At 52.1% G+C, this 27,548-nt stretch overlaps 4 protein-coding genes across 7 annotated transcripts; 3 read left to right on the top strand and 1 right to left on the bottom strand.

The window, feature by feature from the left end:
- The first annotated feature begins 929 nt into the window (after nucleotides 1–929).
- Nucleotides 930–7,357, top strand: Tbx10 (T-box transcription factor 10). 2 transcript variants are annotated; one of them, XM_021152084.3, is made up of 8 exons: nucleotides 930–1,296; nucleotides 4,375–4,642; nucleotides 4,719–4,820; nucleotides 5,120–5,291; nucleotides 5,680–5,805; nucleotides 6,026–6,093; nucleotides 6,314–6,408; nucleotides 6,804–7,357. In XM_021152084.3, exons 1-8 carry the CDS (start codon nucleotides 1,290–1,292, stop codon nucleotides 7,091–7,093), a joined length of 1,128 nt encoding a protein of 375 aa, XP_021007743.1. In that variant the 5' UTR covers nucleotides 930–1,289; the 3' UTR covers nucleotides 7,094–7,357. The 2 variants fall into 2 exon arrangements, with proteins under 2 accessions (XP_021007743.1, XP_021007742.1); XM_021152083.3 differs by having other exon boundaries at nucleotides 934–1,296; nucleotides 5,650–5,805.
- Nucleotides 7,358–8,103: 746 nt separating this feature from the next.
- Nudt8 (nudix hydrolase 8) lies at nucleotides 8,104–9,972 on the top strand. Of its 2 annotated transcripts, XM_021152085.3 has the most exons (4): nucleotides 8,116–8,713; nucleotides 9,064–9,196; nucleotides 9,495–9,572; nucleotides 9,663–9,972. In XM_021152085.3, exons 1-4 carry the CDS (start codon nucleotides 8,520–8,522, stop codon nucleotides 9,888–9,890), a joined length of 633 nt encoding a protein of 210 aa, XP_021007744.1. In that variant the 5' UTR covers nucleotides 8,116–8,519; the 3' UTR covers nucleotides 9,891–9,972. The 2 variants fall into 2 exon arrangements, with proteins under 2 accessions (XP_085690340.1, XP_021007744.1); XM_085834214.1 differs by having other exon boundaries at nucleotides 8,104–8,713; nucleotides 9,495–9,972.
- Nucleotides 9,973–11,177: 1,205 nt separating this feature from the next.
- Nucleotides 11,178–14,956, top strand: LOC110285872 (double C2-like domain-containing protein gamma). Of its 2 annotated transcripts, none has more exons than XM_029472675.1 (11): nucleotides 11,178–11,321; nucleotides 11,629–11,734; nucleotides 11,855–11,934; nucleotides 12,008–12,079; nucleotides 12,235–12,344; nucleotides 12,425–12,560; nucleotides 12,673–12,726; nucleotides 14,041–14,198; nucleotides 14,289–14,370; nucleotides 14,503–14,599; nucleotides 14,670–14,956. In XM_029472675.1, the coding sequence occupies exons 2-11, from the start codon at nucleotides 11,659–11,661 to the stop codon at nucleotides 14,798–14,800; spliced, it is 996 nt and encodes a 331-aa protein (XP_029328535.1). In that variant the 5' UTR covers nucleotides 11,178–11,321; nucleotides 11,629–11,658; the 3' UTR covers nucleotides 14,801–14,956. The 2 variants fall into 2 exon arrangements, with proteins under 2 accessions (XP_029328535.1, XP_021007993.1); XM_021152334.3 differs by having other exon boundaries at nucleotides 11,431–11,734.
- A 318-nt stretch (nucleotides 14,957–15,274) lies between these two features.
- Ndufv1 (NADH:ubiquinone oxidoreductase core subunit V1) lies at nucleotides 15,275–20,607 on the bottom strand. The gene is made up of 10 exons (XM_021151864.3): nucleotides 20,434–20,607; nucleotides 19,090–19,172; nucleotides 18,846–19,016; nucleotides 17,582–17,765; nucleotides 17,100–17,289; nucleotides 16,363–16,575; nucleotides 16,113–16,279; nucleotides 15,818–15,899; nucleotides 15,540–15,685; nucleotides 15,275–15,435 (listed from the first exon to the last, which is right to left on the bottom strand). The coding sequence occupies exons 1-10, from the start codon at nucleotides 20,503–20,505 to the stop codon at nucleotides 15,349–15,351; spliced, it is 1,395 nt and encodes a 464-aa protein (XP_021007523.1). The 5' UTR covers nucleotides 20,506–20,607; the 3' UTR covers nucleotides 15,275–15,348.
- Between the last annotated feature and the right edge of the window lie 6,941 nt (nucleotides 20,608–27,548).

Below are 27,548 nucleotides of genomic sequence, written 5' to 3'. Positions count from 1 at the left end.
CCCTAGTGTGTGTGTGTGTGTGTGTGTGTGTGTGTGTGTGTGTGTGTCCAGCTTCAGGCTAGAGTCTGGGGCTGAGGGGCACTGAATGGATGGCAGAGAGAGGCAGGTCTATCTAGCCTGTGCCCCAAGTGTTACACTGACATGGCTTAGGTCCTGCCCCTGTTTGCCCCTGGCAAAGACCATGGCCTCTTTGAACACAACCTTCTAGCACCAGACTCTGCGGAGGTCTGGATTCTCCCTCCCAGGGTGGGCTGAGGTAGCCTGGCCAGGTGGGCTGTTAAGTACAAGCCACTAGTCAAGGGATGCTCTCAATAAAGGAAGCATGGGCTTAGAGGAAGCCCAACCTCTGGGCAGTGACTAGGTTTCCCTCAGAACAGATGGGGAAGCTTGGAGGAGGTGACTGGCAAGACTGGAGAGTGTGCACAGCGGATGCTTAGGCTTCCTCAGTCTACCTAATGGAGATGACAAGTGATCATGTGAGGGATGACCCACGCTATGCTGCTTGTCAGCTAAGGCTGGATCATCACAGGCAGAGAGATTGTTCACTGAAGTCGGGGATACTGAGGCACTGGACTGGCAGGAGAATCTGAATATCTTACTACCCAATCTGAAGCTCTCTCTGCCTCTCTCGTGTTTCCTGCCTGTCCATTGCAGGGACAGGCTGTAGACTTATGGGGACAATATCAGTAGGCAGGGGTCTTAGACTAGGAGAGAGGGCACCACCTCTGCACTTAGCCCACATCTGCTGCTTCCCCTGCTGCCTCCCCTTCAGCCCTTCCATCTAGGCAGAGCCTGGCCCCTGTGGACATCAGGCTGTCCTCAAGATGGCACCCTGCCCCCACCTGCACTGGGGCCCATTGATCAGGAATAGCTGGGGGCCTCTTAGCTGGAGAAGGGAGAGAGATCCAGGAGAGGAGAGGGGGAGTTTTGCAACGTCACAACCTTCCCACCTGCCCCCTTCCACATGAGCCTGCCTCCAGAGCCAAACCCAGCCAGTGGCCCAGCTCCAGACACTACAATCAGAGTCAATCTGGAGATACCCACCAGAACATCCCCAAGCTGGGCTTTACATCCAACCAGGTGTCCCGCTCAGGAGGAAAAGCCTCAGCCAGGAAGTCGGACAGAGGACAAACAAGGAGGGAAGTACTGAGAACTGGGGACAGGTGCATGCTTGAGAGTGAGGTCTGCTGCTGAGCATAGGAGCCAGCCCAGTGTCACTCACTGGCGTTCCCTCCCTGGGTGAGGCTGCAGCCTAGCCTGAGCTGAGATCTGGCTGCCCGGCTGTCCGCATGGCAGGTAAGTATGGGTTCAGGCTCACAGGTCACTCACTCCTCGTGGGTCAGGGCTGCAGAAGGCATGGCACAAGCCTTGTCTGCACATGCTCTGAATAAGCAGTCCAGTGGCACTGCCTGCCTGGTGTCATGCTAGACATAAGACACCTCCAGCCACCGGTCTCTTTATTATTTATAATAATTAATAAGTATTTTAATTATTGCATGTACATACTCCTGCACATATATGCATGTGAGTGTGCATGGTGGGGGCGGGATAGTCACAGAATGTTCGTGGGGGTCAGAGGGCAACCTCTGTGGAGCTGGTATTCTCCTTCCATCTTGTTGGCTATGGAAATGCAAGTCATGTTGCCTGGCTTCCCCCACATTCATGTAGCCTGCGGAGAGGCCCCCCAGCCCCCACCTGTCCAGCAGTGCCCTTTGCTCCTGTTTACCAGGGGCACTGTTGGGAATGGAGACTTTGTCTCCTCACTCCTGGCCACAACAAATTCCATGGTTCCTTCCATCCTCAGCCCCTTACTGGAATGTTCTCCACAAATTTTTGGGGTTTTTTGTGTAGCTGAGGCTTACCTAAGTCACTATGTCGCTAAGGGTGATTTCAGTTTCCAAGTATTGGGAGTACAGATGTGTACCACATCTGGACCAAAATAACCGTCTTTAAAATCCAGTGCTGGGCATTGAAAACAAATCCCCATGCGCGCTAGGCAAGTGCTCTGGGGCTGAGCTGTATCCCCAGCAGCACCTTTAAACTGTAGTGAATGTATGTGATATAAAATTCACCACGCTGACTATGTTTAAGAGTGTAGCTCATGGCATTAGGACATACACGGCTGTGTGCCCCTCACCACAATCTGCTTACTTTTTTTTTTTTTTTTTCATCTTATAAAGCTGAAACTCTCATCCTCACGGAGGGTTTTCTCCTCCTCCTGCCCGGCAACCACCACTTTGTTTCTGTGATTTTCTTTAACCTCTGTGAGTAGAATTATACAAACCGACCTGTGCTTCTGTCCTATCTCACATAGCAGAGTGCTCTGTTCTCATGGTCTCTCCCCACTGCATCAGAAAGCCCTTTATTTTGAAGGGTGAATAGTATTCCATTGTGGGCTACATTTTTTATCTACTCATCTGTCAGTGGACACGCGATTGCTTCTGCCTTTTGGCTACTGAAGCAGCACTGTCCTGAGGTGGATCGGTGCTTGGGCTCCTACTTTGGTGATTCTGTTTAGTTTTTTAAGAAGCCTCTGATCTGCAAAGGCTGCACCGTTTTAAATTCCCACCAACCCCAGGATTCCAACTCCTCCATAATTCTACTCACACTTGCTAAATTCTAGATTCTTTTCTTGTCCTAACAGTCACCTTGACAGCTGGCAGTGTCTTCCTGAAGCTGGCACCTTACTGCACCTTTGTTCTGTTTGTAGCTTTTGAATCAGAGTCTTACCGGTTCTGTTTCCTTGTTACATTTCCCTTCCTTCCTCTTTAATATGTATTTGAGACAGGGACAGGGAGACAGGGTCTCGTGAAGCCCAGGCCAGCCTCAACTCACTACGTATAGGAGAAGAGCCTTGAACTTCTGGTCCTCCTGCCTCCATCTCTCGAGTACTGCCATTACAGACATGTACCACCATGCTGTGTATATTTTTAACGTCTTGATGGGAACTGAGCCCAGCATTTTGTGCTCTGTAGGCAAGCCATCTACCAACTGAGTTGTGTCCCCAGATTGGGGGAGGGGAATCATTACTTTGTTAATATTTATTTTGTGTGTGCTGGTGAGTATGAGTGGATAACTAACCAGCACACACAAAATAAACCCGAGGGGCTGCTTCACCGGGTTAGCCTGTGAGCGCCTACAGGGCACTTGGTTAGTGATTAATGTGGAGGATGCAGCCCACTGGTGTCAGTGCCACCCCTGGGCAAACAGAACAAGCCACGAGGAGAGCCAGTAAGCGGGCTTCTCCCATAGCCTCTGCATCCCCTCCTGCCTCTGAGCTCCCAGCGTGCTTTCAGTCATGTTTATCAGAGCAATAGAAAGTAAATTAGTCTAGTGTGTGCACACAGAAGTCAGGATAAGCAAAGTTGGTTCTCTTCTTCCACCACATTGGTCCTAGGAATGGAACCAGGTCTTTGGGCTTTGCAGCAAGCTTCGTTATCCACTGAGTCATCTCACAGCCCAAGTATCATTGTTTAAATAAGAAACTGGAGCGTTTGGAATCTTTCGGCCAAGGCTTGTGTTGCAAATTATGGCTGAGACTGTCCAGAACAGGGAGGGGGTGCATACACAGCCATGAGTGTCCTAATGCCATGAGCTGTATGCTTAGACATGCTTAACATGGTAAATTTTATATCATGCGCACTCTAGCCACAGTTTAAAGGCTTTGCTGGGGATATGGCTCAGGTTTCAGGGTCTAGGGAAGATAATTTGTATGATCTGAGAGCTCCCTTCAGCCTCCTTCCCATCAAACAGCACTGGGCTGCTGGAGCTCCAGGGAGTTTCAGTAGCACTGAACTGAAGAGCCTCCTGTGTGCCACTCTGCTCTCACCAAGGCGTTGTCTGCCCTCCAAGATGGGAAACTAGGGAGCCAAGAGCTGAAACAATTTTCCCAAGGCCATGTAGCTGCCTGTCTCTACCCTCCAGGATCCTCCTGGGGAAAGACTTTAAATTAGGCGCAGTGACTGTAATCCTAGCACCTGAAAAGCTTAAGGCAGGAGGATTCCCTCTAGCTTGTGGCCAGTCTTGGCTACCAAATATCACCAAGCTTCACCACTCCTAGCCAAATAGTCATGGTGACACATGCCTGTTACCCTAGGCTCTGGGAAGCAGAGGCAAGAGGATCCGAAGTTTAAGGATAGCTTTGGTTACATAATGAGTCTGAGGTCAGCCTGGGCTACATGAGACCATGTTGCAGGGAAAAACTAAAGAAAAGGTCATAGTAACTGACTGTGGAGTGATGTTGGCTGACAACACTGGGGACAGAAGCCTGGCAGCCAGGGGCCTTCCAGAGGAGGAGGAACACGGACACAGTCCGAAAGATGAGGCTGAACGGACACTGAGTCAGGCTGACAAGTCTTCATCCTCTCTCCACAGTCTTCCTGTCTGCTGGCCTTGGGGTACTTGCTCCTCCAGAGACCTGTCCCCATCCTGAGACCAGCACCAGCTGGGAGTCCCGGCTGGGGACACGATTCCCCTCAGATTCCTGCACCATGTCTACAGAAGCCCAAGCCATGGCAGAGCCCACTGGGCAGGGCCCCAAGAACCCACGTGTGTCCAGTGTGATGGTGCAGCTGGAGATGAAGCCACTGTGGGAAGAGTTCAACCAGCTGGGCACAGAGATGATTGTCACCAAAGCGGGCAGGTGTGGGCATAGAGAGTGGGGGATGGGCAGGGGCTGGGGGAGGGGCAGAGCCAGGCTGAGCACCCCTTCCCTGCAGGAGGATGTTCCCAACGTTCCAGGTGAAGATCCTGGGCATGGACACGCTGGCTGACTACGCTCTGCTCATGGACTTTATCCCGTTGGATGACAAGAGATACAGGTCAGGCCACGGCAAGGGAGCAAGAGTGCTGAGAACAGGAACTTGCCCCTAAGGGCAGACAGGGTGAGGTGGAGCCCTTCTGAGTCCATACCAGGGGAGGCCAGCCTAGAGCGACAGGTCTTAGGCAGAAGAAAGAGGGAATGGGCTAGCCTGAGGCATACGCAATTAAAAAACAAATGATGCCCACCAGGTGGACTGAGCATGACAGGCTGAGAATCAGCGTTTTCACAATCACCTTGGTTAGACATGGCACTGAGTAGGGCAAGGACAGCCCCTGACCTCTCCCCCTGCTCCCCCAGGTACGCATTCCACAGTTCTGCCTGGCTGGTGGCAGGCAAGGCGGACCCTGCCACGCCTGGCAGGGTGCACTTCCACCCTGACTCGCCAGCCAAGGGTGCCCAGTGGATGCGGCAGATCGTGTCCTTTGACAAACTCAAGCTGACCAACAACCTGATGGACGACAATGGCCACGTGAGGCGCAAGCCACTACGCTGTCACGGGGAGGGGCTGAGCTGGCTGTAACCGGGTGGGACTGGGATTGTGATAAAGCCTGGAGCTAGAGCTGGCAGGGCTGGTGGGATATCTGCATGGCTGTCTAAAGGAAGAGAGGGAGGAAGAGGAGGTGAGAGGGGAAGCAGTTTGAAGCTTAGGGGACAGCCTGAGCAGAGACCCTGAGGTTAGAAAACATGGAGTGAGTTGAGGAGACTCCCAGTGGGACTGGAAGGGCCAGCGGTGGGTAGGTTGTGCCACAGGGCCATGTGCCTGAGGTGGGCCCATGGAGGGTGGCTGCACCAGCTCCACCCTGCACTTGGCTCCCACCCTCCTGCAGATCATCCTCAACTCCATGCATCGTTATCAGCCCCGTTTCCATGTGGTCTTCGTGGACCCACGCAAGGACAGTGCCCGCTATGCCCAGGAAAATTTCAAGTCCTTTGTCTTCACGGAGACCCAGTTCACAGCCGTGACAGCTTATCAGAACCACAGGGTGGGTTGTCCCACAGATCCCGAGGACCAGCTCAGCTCTGAGGGGCAGAGACTGAGGCTGGAGGGGCCTCTGTCCCCTGGACATCTGCCTTCCTGCTGGCACTGGAGACCCTGGGCCAAGGGGGTCTGGGTCCTGCTGAGCGGAAGTTCCCAGGGCTAAGTGTGGGCTTCCAGGGCTCAATGGCTGGAGCCAAGTCTACAACTAAACTTTCTTTCTGTAGATCACGCAGCTGAAAATTGCTAGCAATCCCTTTGCCAAAGGTTTCAGAGAGGCTGACCCAGACTCATGGTATCGTCTCACTCCTGCCTTCTTGCTCTAAGCCCAGCTGTGCCCTTCCCCTCCACCCCTCCATCCCAAGCAGCTCCTAAGGCCTTCACTCCTGACCTGCTTCATGGTCATGTCCTCTAGTTTGCCCTGGGATCCCCTATCTGACTCTGACCATAGCATCTGGAGTGGGGGTGGGGTGCTCCCTTGCCCTTTCCCCCATTCCTGCTTGCCCTATTTTCAGGCCTGTGACCCCCCGGCCACTGCTCAGCATTCCTGCCCGGAGTCGTAGCAGCCTCAGTCCCTGCCTGCTTAAGGGCTCTGCAGAACGAGAGAAAGGTGAGGACCCACCCCAAACACAATGGCATGCACGTAGGCCTCCAGGAAGGGGTTTCACCATGATGGGCAACATCCTCCTCCCCCATCCCTACCTGGGCAGGAAGGCACAGGAAAAAGCAGGGCAGGGACAGGGTTCAGAGCAAAGGAGGGGTGCCTGCTGGGCTTCCTGGAGGAGGTGGATCCTGAGTTGGGCATTGGATACTAAAAGCTCAGCTTGGAACTGGGAGACAGTTGAATAGAGAAGGTAAGGAAGAAAGTTCAGGCAGAGAACAAAGATGAATACTACATAGGTCAAGATGTGTGGCCAGCGACAAGACAGACAACGTAGGCCTCAGTATTAGGACTGGGGGTATAAGGGGAAATCTGTGGTCCACTTAGACCATTTTCTCCTTCAGATACCAGTAAAGCTTCCGCTTCCAGCTCCAGGACCCCTACTCAGCCACACCATCAGCTGCTGCCTGCCCCCGATGTCCTGCTGGCCCCTGCCACCTACAGACCCCTCCCTTACCAGAACCTGTACCCTGGATCCCCAAGCCATGCTGGGTCCCCAAGAGCTCGGCTGGCACCTTACCCTCTCCCCAACATCAGCACTGCGGGAGATCAGGAAGACCCAACCCTCACAGCTGGGCTGGGGCTCCTGCCCACCTCTGCCTTGTGCTTGGTGTCTAATCAAGCCTCGCAGTGATGGCTGAGTGCTGTGGAAGCCTCTTTCCCCTGTGCCCCACCTCTCTTACCCTCCTCTGTAAGACGTCTCCTAAGGAGGGCAGCACAACTGGAAGCTCTACAGCAGTGGGTTCCTGCCTCAAAGTCAGTCTGGGGCCTGCCAGCCTTGGAATCAGGTCTCCTTCCTACTCAAAAGCCCTGAATCATGCCCTGCTGCCTCGAGGATGCCTCCTCTAAATCCTGCTTCGAATGTCCTTCCCCCACATTAAACTGCTTGGCAACAGCAGTCACAGTGCTTCTGTTCACAGGAACTCCCAGACCAGACAGTCCCATCACCTTTATAAGTCTCCAAAAGCTGGACCCAGAGCACCGGGTGATAACTGACTACACCAGCAAGGCTGCGGTTAACCTGGTGTGTCCCCTATTTTGTGTACCCATATAAGGATGGAAGCGGCTCAGAGAGGTTTTGGCTCACAGTCACACAGCAAAGTACAGCTGACACTCATCATTCCACTTAAATGCGATGCTCTAAGGCTGGTTCTGAGAGCCAGGGGTCATTGAAGTGTGTCTAATATGATAGATAGGGATCACACAGGCCAAGGTAGGGATGGGTGTATACTTGGAGAACCGGAGGTAAAAGTCCAGGTTGAAGTCCTCTCGGTAGAGTCTGGTGGAATAAGGCTGGGGGAGGCGCGAACTCTTCGTTGTCTTGGAGTGGGCGCCCAGAGGCACCTGATGACTCCGACTGTGCTCCGACCCAGAGCTCTTCCTGTGAGACGTTCTGGAAAGCACGGACACCCACGAGACGAGAGAAAAGGGGCCCAGAAGATCTTCAGCAGCCAGACATCCCAATTCCCGAACCCGAAGTCAGGACCCATTCAATTCAGGTTACTCAAGCGTTCCGGAGACACAGAGTCCAAACCAACTGTGCCACAGATAGGGAAGTCACGTCCCTGGAAAGAAACTCAAGCGAAGCTGGCCGGCTTTTCCGGACACGCCTTCCATCGGCTCTAAGCCAGGTCTTTCCTTTAGGTGGCGCTCTGGTCCCTGTACACAAAACCGCTTCTGCCCTCATCTCGCAAACTCCGCCCCAGATGCCCTCTGTCGCCCAATAGCAGCAAAACCCGCCTTAAGCCACACCCCCGAGGTCTCCGAGGCTCTGCCTCAGCAGGCCTCGTCTGGAACTCCTCCGAGGTTCCAGCAGCCACTGCCTTGTCCATCTCGGAGGCTCTACCCGGGCAGGCTTCATACCGCCGGCGTCCGAGGCTTTGCAAGGGCAGTCCCAGGCCTGGCCGCCTCTCATACCCGGCTCCTGGAAGCCACGCCTCCTCGAAGCCACGCCTCCTTCCGGCTCCCACTTAGGTCCCCCGCCCCGCGCCGGAGCTTGCGCGCTGCGGCGTCCCCTCCCTAGCGGGCCGATCCCCCCCTGTGTCCCGGACGTCTGGGACATGCTGCCTGATGGCCTGTCCGCGGAGGACGAGCAGCGCTGCCGGCAGCTGCTAGCGCGGACCACTGCCCGGTTACGCTCGCGGCCCGCAGCGGCCGCAGTGCTTGTGCCGCTGTGCCTCGTGCGCGGGGTCCCGGCGCTGCTCTACACGCTGCGCTCTAATCGCCTGGTTGGGAGGCACAAAGGGGAAGTCAGGTACGCCGGCCTTGCCGGCGCACTACCTGTGGCCCGCATACCCCTCTGAATTTCTCCCTTCATAAACAGGACTCTGCCCCTTACTGTAGACTGGAGAGAGGCGATCCGGGGCTCCCCTTCTTTGGTTTCGCCCTCAGCAGAAGTTGAGAACACCCGGGGACGATATCTGCACTACTGGGACACCATAGGCAGACATAGGGTGTCTGAGCCCTAGCATAGTCTTAGCCAGCTGCCAGACCCTCATGTCGTAATTTATATCTCCAGTGCCTGTCCCCCCTTACTCTAATGGCACAGAGAGCTAAACTGCCTCCTGACGACCTGTGGTCCCAAGATTCCCTCTGCCCATTTAGTTTCCCAGGCGGTAAGTGTGATCCGGACGACCAAGATGTAATACATACGGCCCTTCGGGAGACTCAGGAGGAGCTGGGCCTAGAGGTGCCCAAGGAGCACGTGTGGGGTGTCCTGCAGCCAGTTTATGACCGGGTGAGCCACCCTCATCCTATCACAATCGGTACCCCTAGTGGCCGGGAAGCCAGCCATGCTCAGTCCAGGACAGGGTCCAGGAAGGCTTGCAGGGTAGGCTGCATCCCTCTAGGCTTGAGTGGCAAGTGGGAGGTTTCCTGGCGGTATTCAGGCAAGGGGGACCTGTGAAGCAGCATGGCAAGAAACCAAGGACCGGAACTGGAGGGCTCCACTATGATTACCCAAGACACCTGGATGGCAGAGTAGGGTCTGCTTCCTAAGTCTGCTCCTCCTGACTCTTCACCCTTCTCCTACCCAGGGAAAGGCAACCATAGTCCCGGTACTTGCCAACGTGGGCCCACTGGATCTGCAGAGCCTTAAGCCCAACCCTGAGGAGGTGAATGGGGACTACTGGGGAGTTGGACTGTCTTACCAGGGGACTCACAGGCAGTCCTCTGTCCACCCTCTTTCTGTCTCTTGCCTACAGGTGGATGAAGTATTTGAGATGTCTCTGGCCCACTTGCTGCAGACACAGAACCAGGGGTATACCCACTTCTGCCAGGGTGGCCACTTCAGCTACACACTGCCTGTCTTCTTGCATGGACCACACCGTGTCTGGGGCCTCACGGCTGTCATCACTGAGCTCACCCTGAAGCTGCTGGCCCCTGGCTTCTACCAGCCCTTCCTAGCTGTTCCTGAGCTGCCTAGGGGTTGAGGCCTGCCTGGCCTTTAAGTGCCTCTGCCATCATTTGGCCAGGCTACTCCAGAACTGATTAAAAGAGTGTTTGACAACTCTCCTCTGGCATCTTCCGTGTGGAAAGCGAGACATGGGGCATGGTAGCAACCCTTGTAATTCCAGCACTGGGGAAACAGACAGATGGATCTCTTGGGACTGCTGGCCAGCCAGTGTGGGCTACTTGGTGAGACACAGGCCAGTGAAAGATTCTGTGTCAAAACAAACAGGCAAAAAAACATGATAGAGGCTGGTGAGATGGCTTAGTGAGTGAAGGCACCTGTCACAAAGATTGATCTTTTAAGACCCACGTGGTGGAAGGAGAGAGCCAACTCCTGCAAGTTGTCCTCTGACCATGACACACATGTTCACAGATGTACATACATACAGGGTTTAAGAAGGGAAAGAAGCAGCCGGGCGGTGGTGGCACACGACTTTAATCCCTGCACTTGGGAGGCAGAGGCAGGTGGATTTCTGAGTTTGAGGCCAACCTGGTCTACAAAGTGAGTTCCAGGACAGCCAGGGCTACACAGAGAAACCCTGACTCGAAAAACCAAAAAAAAAAAAAAAGAGGGGGGGGAAGCCAAGCACATGACACACCCCTGTAGTTCCCACACTCCAGCGGTGGAGACAGGAGGATGGAGAATCCAAAGCCCACTCTTACTTGGCTTACACAGTGAGACTTGTGGAGCAGAAGGGGAAGGGATGCTAGGCTGCTCCTGTCAGTGAGCTCCCCTGCTCAGAACACCTCAAATAATGTGCCCAGTGGCCAGGGTGAAGCGAGTCAAGTAGAAGACACTGCCTGGGAAGTGGAAGAAGAGAGCCATACGGAGATGGAGCGAGAGGCCAGTTCCACCATACAGAGAGCCTCACCAAAAGATCAAGGGGACAGACTTGGGAGGGAGACCCAGCCAGGGGACAGGGTGGGAGTGTGGTGTGACTGCCAGCTGGTTTCCTTGAGGGGACTAGAATGCAGGGCTCTCCCAGCTGCTGTACTCATTTCTACAGGAGGACCCCACCCCTTCATACCTCCACAGTCCCCTATCCCTTTTTCTTCTCTCTTGATCCCCCCACATTTCTGCCCTTCTCACCTATTTCCTTTCCTGCCTACCCCCCCCAACACACCCCCTTTGTCACCTCTAGCCCTGCAGCCTCCTTACCCAGCAGCAGGCACATGATGGTGGTAAAAATAGCTCCTTTCAACAAAGTGTGAATGGAATGGAGGGGGCAGAGGCAGGAGACAAGGCTGGGCCCTCAGTGCTAGGGAAGGGCCCTTGGGAGGTTGGGCTCCTGATCCCCTCCCTGCTCAGTCACACACTTGCTCAGATGGTTCACCTCAGTCTCAGGCTCTGTCACCCTAAACATACACCTAGAGCCAGCAGCAGCAAAGCAGTGTGACACAGCTCTCCAGAGGTAAGGATCCCAGAAGGCTGACTCCAGCCTTCACTTTGCAGGTGAGGCAAAGTGTCTTCTGTCCTAGAACAGCCTTGGTGATGCCTCTTCATTCCATCTTGGTGGCCAGGTGTGTGCTCGGTGCCCCCAGTAGGTGGGAGCTTCTCTGAGTCCCTATGTCTGGACCACCATGGCATGTGCAGGGCCAGCCAGTGGGCGGCAGCGGGTGAGCATGCAGGAACACATGGCCATCGATGTGAGCCCTGGCCCCATTCGGCCCATCCACCTCATTTCTGACTACTTCCCACATTTCTACCCCTTCTTGGAGCCGGTGCTGCATGCCCCAGATCGGCAGGCAATGCTGGCCCCAGCCATCCCCTCTGCACCCCAGCTGCAGCCCAACCCTGAGCCCGAAGGAGACTCGGATGACAGCAGTGAGTAGGGGAGACAATTGGGATGCTCCCTAGGATGGGGTCAGGGGTGTCTCTGGCACCCAGGGCAGAGACCAGGCAATGTAGCGGTGGGGTGACCATGCTTACCGCTTGCCTCCGTAGCTGCCCTAGGCACCCTGGAGTTCACACTTCTCTTTGATGAGGACAACAGTGCCCTGCACTGCACAGCCCATCGTGCAAAGGTGAGGACAGAGGCTGAGTTCCTTGGATGGGACAAGCCACAGGTCTCTTTCTACATCCATTTTGTGTTTCCAGGGCCTCAAGCCACCAGCCGCCGGCTCTGTGGACACCTATGTCAAAGCCAACTTACTACCAGGGGCCAGCAAGGTGAGGGTAAGATCCAGGCCCTTAGATAGCAGGGCCAGCTTAGGGTACCCATTGATTCTACTTCACCCTATCCCAAGAACTAAATCTCAGTTGCTAGGATCCAAGAGTCAGAGCAGCAGGCCAGGAGGGTGCCTGACTTGCTTTCCTGACCCCAGGCCAGCCAGCTTCGGACACGCACTGTTCGAGGCACCAGGGAACCTGTCTGGGAGGAGACTCTCACCTATCATGGCTTTACATGCCAGGATGCTGGACGGAAGACCCTGAGGTGAGGACCCAGATCAGGGCACCAGTAGGGAGGCAGGGGGTGGGGCTTGTGTGACCAGGACTGACCTGGATGGCCACCAGACTATGTGTGTGTGAGGACTCACGGCTGCGGCGCCGGCGGCGAGCAACCCCCCTGGGGGAGCTACGAGTGCCCTTGAGGAAGCTGGTGCCAAACCGAGCCAGGAGCTTTGACATCTGTCTAGAGAAGCGGAAGCTGGTGAGTGGGCTGAAGTTCAAGCTGGGTCTACAGGACCAGGAGCCACGGGGAGTCAGGGAGGGGTCCTGGACAATAGCTACTAAAGTGATCAAGTGCTCTGATTTTTTTTTAGACCAAGAGGCCCAAGAGCCTGGACACAGCCCGTGGCATGTCTCTATATGAGGAGGTGGGTATCAAAGCTTGGCTGAACAGGTATAGAGACAGGCAGATCTAGATAGCCCAGGCTGGGATTAGGGCTAAGAGGGGCAGGTGTCCAGGCCTTTAAGGGCTTAGAGAAATTTGAATCCATCTCTCTTATAAATTCTGTGAGTCCTCAACAACTGCTAGGGTCTTAGGACTGGGCGAGGTGACAGTGACTCATTTGCTAGGGCAGCCTGAAGATGGGAAACACTAGGAACAGCCTGCGAAGGGCTCAGACTATAGGTAAGCAGGCCTGAGAGATGGTGCTTGTCGCCAGAGGTAGGAGATTGGGCAGGGTAGAAATAAGCTCCCAGATTGCTTGTCTGCTGCTAATGTCAGGGCAGTGGGTACCTCTGGGCCCGCCGCTCAGGAAGCAATGAAGATGACTTCAGCGCTTACTCAACCCCACCCGAGATCCTGCCCAGAAGCCCCTTTGCCAGGCAGGAAGGACATCTACAAGGCTGGGAGGCAGGCCCTCCTGCTCCTGGCAACAGTGGAGATGCTCTGTCCTATAGTGGAGCCCCAAGTTTCTGTAGTGTCTTCTTAGGTAGGCTCAAGCCCGTGAGGCCCACAGCAATAATGGACATCACTGAGAACCCTAAAGAGTCCCCACCAATCCCAGAACCCATGTCCAATCATGCCTGGCCACATACCGCTGGCAGAGCACTCCTGCGATAGCGAGTACCGCCAATGGTAAGAAAGTTTGGATCTCTGCCATCAATTCTACCCTGAAGGTGGGAAAGAAGGCATCCTACCCCAGGCCTTCTTCCCAGCTGGGGACCTCTAGTGTCTAAGAATATGCAAAGAACATTTATATGATGGTCTGCCAGGCAGTGGAAGTGAAGGTGGGCTTAAAAGGTAAGAAACCTGTCTCTCCGTGATGACAGCCTCTCAGCTACTTCCAGTGCATGAAGACAGCCACTTAGGAAGCCCCAGCCAAAAAAAAAAGATTAAAAAAAAAAAAAAGACAAGAGAAAAAAAAACAAAACAAAACAAAAAGAATAAGAAAAAAAAAAAAGACAAGAGAGAAGGAAAGCCGCAGCATGGCTGTAATGCTTACCATCAACCCCTTCTTGCTCTGACATGAGCAGCAAACCCTACCTTTTCTGAGCTTTGGAGGGTTCAGATATCTGAGTGCTACTGTAAGGTCTCTTCACTGAGGACTGGGAAAATGGCTATCTAGGGAAATAAACTTGACAGCCTGGTTTCTCTATAGGCATTTGTGCTCACACTGGGACCTGGCCTCTGCAGGTGGGGGGCTTCAGACTGGACAGGGTCTGACCACAGCTTGTACCTGCAGGAGGAGATGGAGGCAGAGGTGTTTGGGGAAGAACGTGGACGCATCCTACTGTCCCTGTGCTACAGTTCCGAGCGTGGTGGCCTGCTGGTGGGTGTGCTACGCTGTGCCCACCTTGCTCCCATGGATGCCAATGGCTACTCAGACCCCTTTGTCCGCCTGTGAGTACAAACAGGCAGGTGGGCATGAAAGGTGAAAGCGGGTCCTTGGCTCTGCCAGACCATGCCTAACCAGCCCATCTCTCCATCCAGTTTCCTGCATCCAAGTTCTGGGAAGAAATCCAAATATAAGACCAGTGTTCGGAGGAAGACCCTGAACCCTGAGTTCAATGAGGTGGGTCATGGCTGGGAGACCCCAGTCAAGTGTCCTCTTGATTTAGCAAACCAGGCCCTACCTGTTTGAGCCTGATGAGCCTGTTTTGTAAGCTCCAAAGAACTCACATCTTTACTGTCCCTTTCCCTACAGGAATTCTTTTATGCAGGTCATCGAGAGGAGCTGGCCCAGAAGGCACTGCTGGTGTCTGTGTGGGACTATGACCTGGGCACAGCTGACGATTTCATTGGTGAGCAGAAACACGGGGTGCAAGAGGGAGCCTCAGGAACTCTGAGGGCTACTAACCCATCTCTTGGCAGGTGGGGTGCAGCTGAGTGGCAGAGCCAGTGGGGAACGCCTGCGCCACTGGCGGGAGTGCCTCGGCCACTGTGACCACCGGCTGGAACTGTGGCACCTGCTGGACAGTGTGCCCCCCCAACTTGATGACTAGTCAGCACAGCACAGGGCCCTGCTTTGCAACCGGCTCAGGGGCCAAGATGTCTGCTGCATCTGGAAAGAGGTCTGGGCTATCACATCTGCTATGCATTCTTGTCTCCTTCCAGTCATGTAACCCCCAAACACAAAGCAAAATAAACACCTGCTTCTTCTGCCAGCTCGGAGTCTGTCCTTTCCCTAGGAATGTCTGCCTCTTCTATGCCCTCACCTCACAGGGCAGACCAGGTCCCTACTTTCCGTCTCTCACCCCTCAAATTTAAGACTGGGGGTGTGGTTCAGTGGCAGCATGCTTCCCTACCTTGTCCAAAGCCCTGGGATTGGTCCCCTAGTGCCACAAAAAGAGAAGTGGGCCAAGTTCACCCTTCACTGCCCTGGTCACATTCTGCTTCCCTTGCCCAGTGAAGGAACACATCTCTATGCGTAGGGGAGGTACGGAGCGGAGAAAAGCAAAGGTCCAGACAAGCTGTGATTGGAGAGTGGACAGCACTTGTTTATTGTCCAGTTTCCCAAAGGGATGAGAAATTGTCAGGCTAGGGTGTGGACTCACGAGGCTGCCTGCCAGGCCCGGTGCTGCTGGGCAAACCGTTGCATCCGATCCTCAAGCTCTGGCCGGAAATGTCGGATCAGACCCTGGGAAGGTGAGGGAGGCTCTGTATGAACCAGAGTGGCAAATTTCCAAAGCTCTGGGATGTCAATGCCCCCACCTTAGTGTGACACAGCAGGGCAGTGTGTACCTGTACTGGCCAGGCAGCCCCATCACCCAGAGCACAAATGGTGTGGCCCTCTATCTGCTTGCTGATCTCCCACAGGGAGTCAATCTCAGCTGGCCGGGCATCTCCTTTCACAAATCGGGCCATCACTTTGTTCATCCAGTCAACACCTGTAGTGGAGCAACAAGAGGGGCCTGAGGGCCTCCCACCATGAAGGGGACAACCCTGAAGGGATGCAGGCCTCATGGGGGAAGGTTAAGAACAGCTCAGCAACTACATCCCAATCTTCCCAGGAAGCTCACCCTCGCGGCACGGGGTACACTGGCCACAGCTCTCATGCTTGTAGAACTCAATGAGACGAGCGATGGCTTTCACAATGTCTGTCTAGGAGACAAGGAACAGTGCACAGACATCTTAGCCTCCCTCCCACAACACCCCTGACTCGGGTCCAGTGCTCTGGCCCATGCTCTCCCACTGTACAGGGTTTTAGTCTGTAGGAACTGGGAGCCAAGAGCCAGTCAGGAGACTTTTCAGAGAGGCTCGGGGAGGGAACACACCCGGGCTGGCAGGAGGTTTACGGGGCATGAGGTCCATTACCGAGCGATCCATAACAATAACTGCAGCTGTGCCCAGGCCTGTCTGAGCCTGCACCAGCGCATCGAAGTCCATTAGCACTGTCTCACACACAGATTTGGGAATCAGTGGAGTAGATGAGCCACCAGGAATCACAGCAAGGAGGTTGTCCCAGCCACCTGTGACACCACCTGTGACAATTTCCAAAAGGCTTGTCATGGCTCTCCCACCGTGGCCTCTCCCAGCACAGCCCCTGAGTTGGCTCCAGGCTTACCAGCGTGCTTCTCAATCAGCTCCTTCAGCGGCACAGACATCTCTTCCTCCACAGTGCAGGGGTGGTTGACATGGCCAGAGATGTTAAACAATTTGGTACCTGAATTGCGTTCTCGGCCAAAGCCAGCAAACCAAGTGCCCCCACGACGGCAAATGGTGGGGGACACAGCCACTGTCTCCACATTGGCCACAGTTGTGGGGCATCCAAACACTCCTTCAAGGAAATGACAAGAGGCTGGTGGCTTTCCAGGAAAGGAAGCATGCGTTGTTTTTGGACACTGGGTTTTTCCCCATAACCTGACTATCCTGGACTCACCCTGTTGACTAGGATGGCCTTGACCTCGAGATTCACCCACCTCTGCCTTTCGAGTGCACCACCTCCCCACCGGGAACATGACTCTTGTTAGTGGGATGTCCTGCTCTTGTCTCCTCATCGCTCTTGGCCCACACCGTACCCAACTCCAGGGCAGCATTTCCTATTCACCACCACACCTCTAACTTCTGGGACAGGAAGAAAGTACACTGCCCAGAGGGGACATGGGTATCTGATGTGAACTGAAGGCTGTGGGTGGCACTGGCAGAGACTGCACTATTAACACCTTCCTCATCAACCTGTCCTCCTCTCCAAAGGGCACAGAAAAATACTGCAAGAACCACCCAGAAGGCACCTGGTCACATTCAGGATCCCAGAGGGCTGAGCTAAGGCAAGGCCTCACTCAGGGCTGGGCAGAGACTTACCCACATCTGCTGGAAAGGGCGGCTTCAGGCGTGGCTTTCCCTGCTTGCCTTCAATGGATTCAATTAGTGCCGTCTCTTCTCCACAGATGTAGGCTCCAGCCCCACGCACCACAAACACATCAAAATCATAGTCGGAGCCACAAGCATTCTTGCCAATCAGACCTGCTTCATAGGCCTCTCGGATAGCTACCTGTGGGACAAGGTCTAAGTTCCCCAGCCCCACTGTACCCCAAGAGTCAGCCTCCAATCCAGGGCCCATGGAACCCTTGAAGACTTCCTAAGTTGAACTTTGGAGCACAAAAAGGAAGAACTCTGGGGCCAGGTCATGTTGTTGATGGATGCAGGAATGCCACTCCCCACCCCCACCAACCCAATTGCTGGCCCCAAACTGGTACTACCATCTAAGAATGGTTGTGCCAGGAAAGACGACAGCATGTGAGGTGAGGTGTGCCTGCACCATCAGCCAGCGCTCATGTGCTCACCTGCAAATTGGAGGCCTCATTGTAGAATTCCCCTCGGATGTAGATATAGGCGGCCCGGGCTCCCATGGCCCGGCCTCCCACAAGGCAGCCTTCCACCAGCTTGTGAGGGTCATGGCGCATGATCTCTCGGTCCTTACAGGTGCCTGGCTCTCCCTCGTCAGCATTCACCACCAGATACTTGGGCCTGTGGGGTCCTGCACATCAGTCAGGCTACAGACCCACCAGGACCCAGTTCTCAAACTTCATTCCGTCTACACTCAGAGAAGCCTCAAGGCAGTTGATCCTCTGTGCCCTATCCAAGGCTCTCTTTGTGTCACACCGATGACAGAACTCTGCCTATTTCATCTGTGACCACATATGTCCACAAGATAAGCCATGTTCTCCTGAGAGAACAAATCCAACATCTCTCCCTGGGCTTCCCTTGAGAGTCAATTCAGTTCTTGGTCGTAAGAGGTCTGCAACCTCCACCACAGCCTTGAGGCTAACAGGAGGTAGAATGGTTGACTTTTAAAAAAATGAGCAGGTAGTGGTGGTACACACCTTTCACCCCAGCACCCAGGAGGCAGAGATGGGTGGATCTCTGAGTTCAAGGCCATCCTGGTCTACAGAGTGAGTTCCAGGACAGCCAGAGCTACACAGAGAAGTCCTATCTTGAAACAATATTTCTGTTTATTACATTTATTTACTGGTGGTGGCAGCATGTGCCCTAACACATGTGAAGTTCAGGGATCAGCTTATGGGAGTCAGCTCTCTCTCTCTCTTTCATGTGGGTTCTAGAGATGACCTCTGGTCACCAGGCTTGAAGCCAGGCTCCCTTACCTGTTGAGCCATTATGCCAACGGAGTGGTTAACTTTATAATTTGCATTCTAGGTGTCTAGGTGTCAACTGAAGTTACAGGTCAAAAACTGAACCAACATTATCTTTTTAAGTTCTGCATATCATACTCAGACACACACCCATGCACATACAAATGAAAAAGAAGAAGAAGAAAAAAAAAGAATTCAAAAGGACCAGATTCTCCAAAGCTTGCTAAGTATTAAAAGGCAAAGGTGGAATTTGAATAATAAGGTCTGCCTAAATGAAAATCTTGTATGGATTGTAACATCTTAAGTCTCTGCTGAGGAAAGAGATAGCTCTTAAGTTAAGGATAGATATATCCTCTCTTACAGCCTGCTAAGTTTCCCAGCATCACCCCCAAAACCCAGTGATCCAGCAGCCCCTCCTGAATCCTGCAACCAGAGCTTAGGATATTCCCCAACAAACCTGCCATCTGAAGGCTTATTCATGAAGCTCCACTTGAGGCCAGTGGGGAAGCCAGCACCACCACGGCCCCGTAAACCCGATGTCTTCATCTCACCCAAGATCCAGTCAGGCCCCTTCAGCAGGATCTCCTTTGTCTTGTACCAGTCACCCCGCCTCAGGGCACCTTTCAGCCTGGACAGAGTAGGAAATAATGTGAAGGAGAAGTCCTGCTCTGGGACCCAGCAGGCCAAGGGCACTGTCTCACCTCCAGTCATGGCGCCCATACAGGTTGGTAAAGATCCGGTCTTCATCCTTCAGTGAGCCAAATGAGGTTTTCTTGGGTGCTGTCTGGGGAGATAGAAGGTCAGGAGGTCTAGAGCTCAGGGACTATGAGGGATTGGGGCAGAATTTTCAGCTTCTTGGTCCTTCCTACATAGGAGGAGCTGGGCCACAGCAGGGGTAGAGGCTTCAAAGTGTTTGAAACATTGTAGCTCCCGACCACCATTTATATCAGTCCTTCCTGTTTAGAAGTTAAGGAGCTAAACACTCCAACGTTTCATCCCAATTCATCCTGGTAGCATTCCTGAGCTAGGAATGGTTTCCTCCATTTTCCAAAGGAGGACACGGGGGCTCTAAACAAAAGGAATTTAGGGAAGGCCACAAAGCTAAAAGCAGATGGTCCCCACGGAGCCATGTCACACTTCAGCGACAGCACCAGCATTGCTTCCCCAAGACCAGCATAGATTTGTCTGACTCTTCCACTAGAGCAAAACCTGGCTAGGAGGAGGCGCTTGATTTCCCTAACTCTGCTGAAGAGGTAGTATGTGGTCACTGATGGAAGAGAAGTGCCTCATTGGGGCTGCGGAACAAAATGGATTTGGGGTCTGAGATAAAGGAGAGGTGTGGACTGGAATGTTTCACGACTTGGTAGAAAGTGGCCTGACATCCACTCCTACCTGGTGGCGCACGCCTTTAATCCCAGCACTCGGGAGGCAGAGGCAGGCGGATTTCTGAGTTCGAGGCCAGCCTGGTCTACAAAGTGAGTTCCAGGACAGCCAGGGCTATACAGAGAAACCCTGTCTCAAAAAAAAAAAAAAAAAGTACTTCTCCTCAGGTGTAGTGGTGGATGCCTGTGGTCCCAGAAGCACCCAGAGAGGCTGAGATAAGAGGACCAACACTAATTTGAATACAGCTTAGAACTATATAATGAGCCCCTATCTCATAAAGAAAAAAAAAATTCACAAAAGCGTTTTCCGGTCACTACTGGAAGCAGAATACTGTCGGGGGGTTGAAGAGATACACATCTTTTTCAAAACTGTTTTCTGAACTTTGAAATGGGGCGAAGACCCTGATACCCGGTAGGGCTGCGAGGAAGAAATAACAGACTATCTAAGACGCCTCAAAACCTGCAAACCCTCACACCAAGACGGGGTTGTTAAAACAAGAGTAGCTGGACTGGACATCGTCAGCCTGGAGTTTGGACCGTTAGTTTTTATCCAGACCGGGTGGTAGCTCGGAGAGGAGAGGACTCTGCAGAGGGAACCACAATCCCGCTCGCCGCTCGCCACTCATCTGCCATAGGCGTGGGCCTGAATCAGGGCGGGCTCACCGTGCCGCTGCTGAAACGCACAGATACCCGCACGGGAACCAACCCGCCGAGAAAATGCCGTGCCGCTAGCATCGCGGGAGCCAGACGGGTCACCTCCGGCTGTCACCTTCACAACTCCGAACCGCGGGACCGGCGCGACAGAAACACACGGGGTAGGGGGCGCACAGGAAGTGCGTCACACATCCGCAGCCAGTGGCGTGTCCAGGGACCTCCATTCCTTCGGGCTCCGCCCTCGGCCTCGCCCACTAAAGGTGCGCGGGCACAGAGACCGGAAATTTACTCTCGTGCTAGGCCTTCTGGGAGATGTAGTCCAGCTTGCCCAGACTCTCCTTTCTCGGAGACTCTTCCATTTCCTACTAAACCAGGCTCACGTGTCGCCCTCTGCTGGTTCCCAAGTATTCCACTTCCTACAGACTTTGTGTCTAGTTGACACCAGCTGTATGCACGAATGGAAGCTGGGGAGAAAATTAGTTGGGCTACAGCGGAATCGTCCTGATCTGGTGTAATTACGCTGAACTAGCTGAGCCCTGCTGAACTAAGCGCTCCCCCTGAGCATCCGTGTGCCTTGGAGAAGTACTCATTAACAAAAGAACTGGTGAGGCCCCTCACTTCCCACAAAGCTGACCCAGAACCTTTGCATAGGAATTCTCAGGGCTGTGTGTCTGTAAACCTTTTAGAGCAATGCAGAGACCAAGGATGGTCGGTGAGTGTCACAGGCTCCCGCCGATGCTAACAGGCTTCCCCCTCCCCTTGTCAGGGACCCCTTGGGGCTCTGGTTACACACTGCAGCCGGACTCCTGTCTTCAGAACCCAGCTCTAGAACAAAAACGTTTTGCTTGTTTTTCTTTTAAGATAAGTTTCATTTAGGTCTGGCAGGCCTGGAAATCACTATATGGCATAGGCTGGCTTTCAACTTGCTGTGAGCCTTTGACTTCCTAATGCTAGATTCACAAACCAGCTCCAGATATAAGAGTTTAAGAGTTTCCTTCCTTCCTTCCTTCCTTCCTTCCTTCCTTCCTTCCTTCCTCTCATCATTCTCTCTCTTCCTTCCTTCCTTCCTTCCTTCTTTCCTTCCATCTTTCCTTCCTTCCTTCTGCTTTGTCAGACAGAGTCTTACTATTCCCCTAATATGCTTTAAATTGCGCCTACGAGCTCACTTGGGTGTCTATCTTGGTAATAGGAGACCTCAGCATGCTGGACTTCTGCAGAATAAAGCATTCTTTGTGTCTACGTAGTATTTGAGTCCAGGGTATCAGGGATCAGAAAGGGGGCAGCAGCATCTTTAGACTACTTCATGCTTATTATGGGAGTCAGCTCCTTGGGGCAAGTCTGATCTTTGCTGTCAGTTTTATCTAATTATTTTCTTTTCTTCTTTCTTCTCCTCTTCCTTTTCTTCTTGTTTCTTCTTTGTGCACAGCTACTTAACAACCTCTTGGGGTCCTAGCATTTATATACCCTCTAAAAACTCCACAGAATTCCAAATGTCACATCATCACAGAAACTATCTACAGCTGGAAAAATCATGTCCTTGCTAGAGCACGAGGCAAATCATAGTCAGCTGCTGTGGACAGTCTGAAGCAGTTCTATATCCTCACACTTAGGATCAAAAACAAAAACACAGTTTGATAATATTTCTGTGTTTTTTTCAAAGAAACCAAAACTCCAAAGTTGTCACTACAATGTCTTGTAGGATCCCCGAAGGGAGACCCTCACTCAAGTCTCAGGGATCGCAAGCCCAGAAAGCCACAACAGTCAAGCTTGCTGCAAACACACGAGGTTTTAATGGCACACAAACCAGCATGCTGAGGTCAAGACCCATACACCACGCAGGGGTAGAGGAGTCTGACCCCAACCCTATTTTCCAGCAGGCTTATAAAGGCAAAAACCAGAACCTAGGGGGAGGATCGGAGAGGAAATTGGGGAAGTCTAGGGGTGGATATTTACTTCAAGGTACCTGGGACATTGAGACATTTTGTGGTTGTTTTTTCCAAAAGTTCCGGGAAATTAGGCCATCTGGCCGGGGGCGGGGGCCAATGTTCTCAGGGCAGTCATTATTTTATTTTTTTACTCTTCAGTCTGACTTACAAGTGTAGTATGTAAGAGACAGATGAATACCTGTTTGCTCAATACTGCCCACAGTGTGTGCTAGTCAGAAGGTTTTTTTGTTTTTTGTTTTTTGTTGTTTTGTTGTTTTTTTGTTTTGGTTTTTTGGTTTTTTTTGTTTTTGTTTTTGTTTTTTTTTTGAGACAGGGTTTCTCTGTGTAGTCCCAGCTGTCCTGGAACTCACTCTGTAGACCAGGCTGGCCTCGAACTCAGAAATTCCCCTGCCTCTGCCTCCCAGGTACTGGGATTAAAGGCGTGCGCCACCACACCCGGCTGTTTTTTGTTTTTTAACTTGACATAAATTAGTCATCTGAAAAGGGGGACCTTTGACTAAGGGATTATTTCCATTAAGTTGCTGGTAGGCAAGTCTGTGGGAGCATTTTTTTTTTTTATTAAGGATTGATGTGGGAAGGCCAAGCCCACTGTGGGTTAAGTCATTCCTGAGCAGATGGTCCTGTATTGTATTTAAAAAAAAAAAAAAAAACCTGAACAAGCCATGGGCAAGCAAACCAGTAAGTAGTGTTCCTCCATGGCCTTTGTTCCATTTCTGCCCACAGGAACCTGAGTTCTTGCCGTTACTTCCCTCAATGAGGGACTGTGACATGGAAATGTAAGCCTTTCCTCTCCAAGGTGTTTGCTTGTTTTGGTCATGGTATTTATCACTGAAATAGACAGCAAACTGGGACAGTAGCCCTAGATGGCGTTAACTCCATGGGGGTGAAAATGAGCGTCTGAAGGATTTTCTCCCTGACTGGTAGAACTGCACCCAAAACCATATTTTCCTTCCCATAGTGCTTGGCACTCAGCAGGACCCACAGCACTACTGACAAGCCTGTGACAGTCACTGGGTCCATCAGTGCTCCCAGAAGGGGCACCAAGAGCATCCACATCCTGCCTGAAGTGTTACAGCCTGGCAGGGCAGTCCCAGCCCCCCTCTACTGGGTAGAGAAGAGATGCCTGGGTAGAGCTAGAGATTACATAGCTAATCCAGGGTTTAGACCTAAGTCTGTGGATCATTTGGGGGGCAGAAGGAGGGGTAACAGGGTGGAACCAGGGCATCCCAGACCTTCCCCCTGCCCCCCATCATAAGTACTCAGACCAGAGGGAGAAGTGCCAGGGACAAGATGCAGTTTGTGGAAGTGACAGAAATGGAGAATGGAGGACAGGACCCACATTCATCTAGTGTCTGGCTCAGCACCAAGTGCTTGCCATGTGTTATTCCCTTAAGTCTTCCACATACATCAAATAGGAGTAATTAACCCCATTTGCAGAAGCAGACAGTGCGGCTCTGATGCTATGTGAGCCTCCCCAGCTTGGTACAGGTGCCAGTGCACTTTCTTACCACGCTGCTTGAGTAAAGGGAGTCTGAGGTGGAGGCAGAAGGATTGCTACAAATTCAAAATCATCCTTGCATATATAGTGATACATAGGGAGACCCTTTCTCAAGGAAAAAACATTTTTTTAAAGGAGGCAGCAGGAGACGCTCCTTAGCTTGCCTGGAATGCTCAAGGCCCTCCCTGCCTTTGACTTCAGTTAAGAGGTGTGTGTTACGGAAAGGCAGAGAGAGGACAAGGAGACACAGAGGTCAATTAGCTGGTTTTACAGGCTCACACTTGTAACTCCAACACCTGGCAGACTAAGGCAGGATTGCCTTGAGTTTGAAACTAAGTTAGGCTAGAAAGAAAAAAAATTTAAAGGTCCATTCTGGTGTCATTTCCTAAGCTGTTTCCTCTGGAGGGTCCAAGGCCTGGTGCTCCCTTCTTTCTCAGCCTGTTCCCTGTTGTGTCTCCTTCTCCCACGTCCACAGGCCCTTCCTCATAGCCATGGCTCTTTATCTGCCACCTGGAACCTTTCAAGTCCCCTCTAATTCATTCTCTATAAATGTGGAACCAGCAGAAAATTTTAAATCACAAGCCTGTTCCCCACACACACACACACACACACACACCCTTCCCGCCAGCCAGAAATTCTTCACGGTTCCAGGGCTGGTGAGATGGCTCAGCAGGTAAGATCATTGACTGCTCTTCTGAAGGTCCTGAGTTCAAATCCCAGCAACCACATGATGGCTCACAACCACTAGTAATGAGATCTGATGCCCTTTTCTGGTTTGTCTGAAAACAGCTACAGTGTACTTATTTATAATAATAAACACATCTTTGGCCGAAATGAGCAGGGACTGAGTGAACAGGGCCAACTGGAGCAATTAGGGTTGACTGGAGCAAGCAGAGGTCCTAAATTCAATCAAAACCCAACAACCACATGAAGGCTCACAACCATCTGTACAACTACAGTGTACTCATATACATAAAATAAATAAATAAATTAAAAAAAATGTTCTTGGGTCCAGTAAGTATTCAAGGCTCTGTCTGCACAGCTGGCACACACCAGGGATCTGCTGGGCTCTTTGGGCCTTTTCTTCCTATTCCTCTGCTGGAGGAGCCCTGTGGATGTCACCATTCCCAGGGACTTTCTTCACCCACCAGGACCAACTATATAGAATAACTGTTGTCCTGGCCAAGTGGGATGAAGGATGCCTGCCTGGGATGTCTCTTTAGGAAATACTTATTTAATACTATAACCGGTTTCCTATTTCAAAACTTAAAAATACTGCTTTTCTTTAATTGTAAGTATACAAAATGCTACAGAGACTAGAGGTGTTGTATTCCAAGGCTGTATAAGCCAGGTCTGGTTATACATGCCTTTCATCTCTGCACTCAAGAGGTGGAGGGTAGAGGCAGGAGGATTAGGAGTTCAAGGTCATCCTAGCCAACACAGCAAGTTAGTTGGAGGCTGGTCTGTGCTGTATGAGATCCTGTCTCAAAAAGAAGGAAGGAAGGGAAGGAGGGAGGAAGGAAGGGAAGGACGGAGGAAGGAAGGGAGGGAAAGAAAAATCAAGAAATGGTAGCAGTGTGTCTTCACTGCCTGATTTAATTGGCATAATCCCTTTGGTTTCTTTGCACTCTGTTTTCACTAGCACATGAGTTCAATGATCAAAAAAAAAAAAAAATTACCATTTGACAGAAGAAACTAAACTACTTGCCCATCATTCTGGAGCCAAATGCTTTTAAATCTGAAATTCTTGTGAGCGCCAGTAACTACGAAGCTTGCTAAAGCTTTCAGGTTTTGAGACGGGGTCAGTGCTGCCCAGCCTGGCCTCAAACTCCCTGCAGAAGCAAGGGGGCTCTGACTTCTCTCTCCTGTCTTTACCCTCTGATTGCTAGGATCTGTCTGCCCCCTGGGCGTGGCTAGGATCTGGGCGGTCCCCTGGGCGTGGCTAGGATCTGTCTGCCCCTGGGCGTGGCTAGGATCTGTCTGCCCCCTGGGCGTGGCTAGGATCTGTCTGCCCCCTGAGCTTGGCTAGGATAGTCCCAGGAGCACAGGTTTATCCTGAGGGTGTTTGGTGGCTGGCACCTGAGATGATGGAGTAAGTTTCCTTTTTTTTTTTTTTTTAAAGATTTATTTATTTTATATATGTAAGTACATTGTTGCTGTCTTCAGACACACCAGAAGAGGGCATCAGATCCCATTACAGATGGTTGTGAGCCACCATGTGGTTGCTGGGACTTGAACTCCAGAACCTTTGAAAGAGCAGTCAGTGCTCTTAACCACTGAGCCATCTCTCCAGCCCTATAACTTTCCTTCTTAATCTGTGCTTAATCACCTCGATCCCTTTCCCATCAAGTAAACTATTGTTGCCTTAAGGGTGACGCCTCGTGAAGCTGCTGAGCACAGAATCTGAACTCAGTCAGGTTTAATCCTCTGCCCTTCTGTTGACATGCTCTGTGGCTTTGATCAAGTTCCTTGACCTCTCTGTGCCCAAGGTGTGGCTGCATTCATTAAATGTTTTCATCTGTAAAACTTTAGAACAGGAATGTAATGCAGTGTATGTACAGACCTGTCTGCTGCGCCCCCCCCCCCCTTCTTTCTTTCTTTCTTTTTTTTTTTTTTTCTGTTTTGTGACAGGGTTTCTTGGGGCCCAGGCTGGCTTCAAACTTGATATGTAGCCCAGGATGACCCTGAACTCTTGATCTCCTGCCTTCTGAGTGCTGGGATTACAGGAATGCCTCCCCACATCTAGCGGGTTATTTGTTTGTTTGCTTGTTTGTTTGTTTTAAGACAGGGTCTCACTATATCCTGGAACTCACTGGAGTGACAAGTGACTAGACCAGGCTGGCCTCAAACTCAGAGATCTGCCTGCTTCTGCCTCCCGAGTGCTGGGACCTCACTCAGCTCTGGCTGAGTCATAGCTAAGTTTCATTTCCAGCCTAGATGATATGAATCAGACACAGATGGAACGCAGCTGCGGGAGTCTAGCACACGGCTGAAACAAGCCCCTCCCCTGGGAAGGAAGTGGGCAGAGAGCCAGCACCCGGCCCACGGCCAGCCCAGTCCTGTGTGCTCACCTGGCTGTGTGGCTTACTCTCTCTTTGTCTTCAAATACTAAGCACTAGTGTCTCTGGGAGAGCAGTCTGGTGCATCCTTGACGGCTGTGTGGGATGGCAGATACAGGAGGTGTCTAGACACCCCTTGGAAGCTGTAACAAATGTGAACTGAATCGCCCTACTCCAAAGAATCCAGTTTTTAGAATGGCCTTGGTTTGTAAATCAGCAGTTCTCAACCTGTGGGTCATGACCCCCTTAGGAAGTTGAACAACCCTTGCACAGTGGTCAGATATCCTGCAGTCAGGCACTTAGGTTACAACTCACAATAATAGCAAAGTTACAGTTACGAAGTGGCAATGAAATAATATCATGGTTGGGGTCACCACAACATGAAGAACTGTATGTATTAAAGAGTCTCAGCATTGGGAAGGTTGAGAACCCCTGAGCTCGAGAAAAAGAAAATAGCCTGCCTGGCTCTTCTCTGTGGCCAGACACAGGCTGAGCCACTCAGCGTCTCTGCATCTTCGCCTCCGGAGGTCACTGTTTACCTCCTAAAGGCAATTTCTTCCCATGGCAGACTCTAAAAGCTAGGAGGAGGAGCCTCAGTTGTTTGACTGGGTTGTGAGGTCC

This window comes from Mus caroli, unplaced genomic scaffold (genome assembly GCF_978045245.1).
Source record: "Mus caroli unplaced genomic scaffold, Mus_caroli_1 scaffold_20, whole genome shotgun sequence".
In the NCBI taxonomy this organism is placed as follows: Eukaryota; Metazoa; Chordata; class Mammalia; order Rodentia; family Muridae; genus Mus; species Mus caroli.
The sequence above is the reverse complement of the archived record's forward strand: the minus strand, read 5'-3'. Positions and strand labels throughout refer to the sequence as shown.

What these genes read in the sequence shown, in the direction of transcription:
- Nudt8 (XM_085834214.1), top strand. Translation starts at nt 8,520, where the DNA reads ATGCTGCCTGATGGCCTGTCCGCGGAGGACGAGCAGCGCTGCCGGCAG. An exon ending in AGGCACAAAGGGGAAGTCAG is followed by an intron (nt 8,714 to 9,063) that starts GTACGCCGGCCT and finishes CTGCCCATTTAG; the next exon opens with TTTCCCAGGCGGTAAGTGTG. An exon ending in TGCAGCCAGTTTATGACCGG is followed by an intron (nt 9,197 to 9,494) that starts GTGAGCCACCCT and finishes TCTCCTACCCAG; the next exon opens with GGAAAGGCAACCATAGTCCC.
- Ndufv1 (XM_021151864.3), bottom strand. Translation starts at nt 20,505, where the DNA reads ATGCTAGCGGCACGGCATTTTCTCGGCGGGTTGGTTCCCGTGCGGGTA. An exon ending in GCTGATTGAGAAGCACGCTG is followed by an intron (nt 16,280 to 16,362) that starts GTAAGCCTGGAG and finishes AAATTGTCACAG; the next exon opens with GTGGTGTCACAGGTGGCTGG. An exon ending in TTATTGTTATGGATCGCTCG is followed by an intron (nt 15,900 to 16,112) that starts GTAATGGACCTC and finishes CTTGTCTCCTAG; the next exon opens with ACAGACATTGTGAAAGCCAT.
- Tbx10 (XM_021152083.3), top strand. An exon ending in ATTGTCACCAAAGCGGGCAG is followed by an intron (nt 4,643 to 4,718) that starts GTGTGGGCATAG and finishes CCTTCCCTGCAG; the next exon opens with GAGGATGTTCCCAACGTTCC. An exon ending in CTCTGCAGAACGAGAGAAAG is followed by an intron (nt 6,409 to 6,803) that starts GTGAGGACCCAC and finishes TTTCTCCTTCAG; the next exon opens with ATACCAGTAAAGCTTCCGCT.
- LOC110285872 (XM_021152334.3), top strand. Translation starts at nt 11,491, where the DNA reads ATGGCATGTGCAGGGCCAGCCAGTGGGCGGCAGCGGGTGAGCATGCAG. An exon ending in GCTGGACGGAAGACCCTGAG is followed by an intron (nt 12,345 to 12,424) that starts GTGAGGACCCAG and finishes GATGGCCACCAG; the next exon opens with ACTATGTGTGTGTGAGGACT. An exon ending in TCAGACCCCTTTGTCCGCCT is followed by an intron (nt 14,199 to 14,288) that starts GTGAGTACAAAC and finishes CTCTCCATCCAG; the next exon opens with TTTCCTGCATCCAAGTTCTG.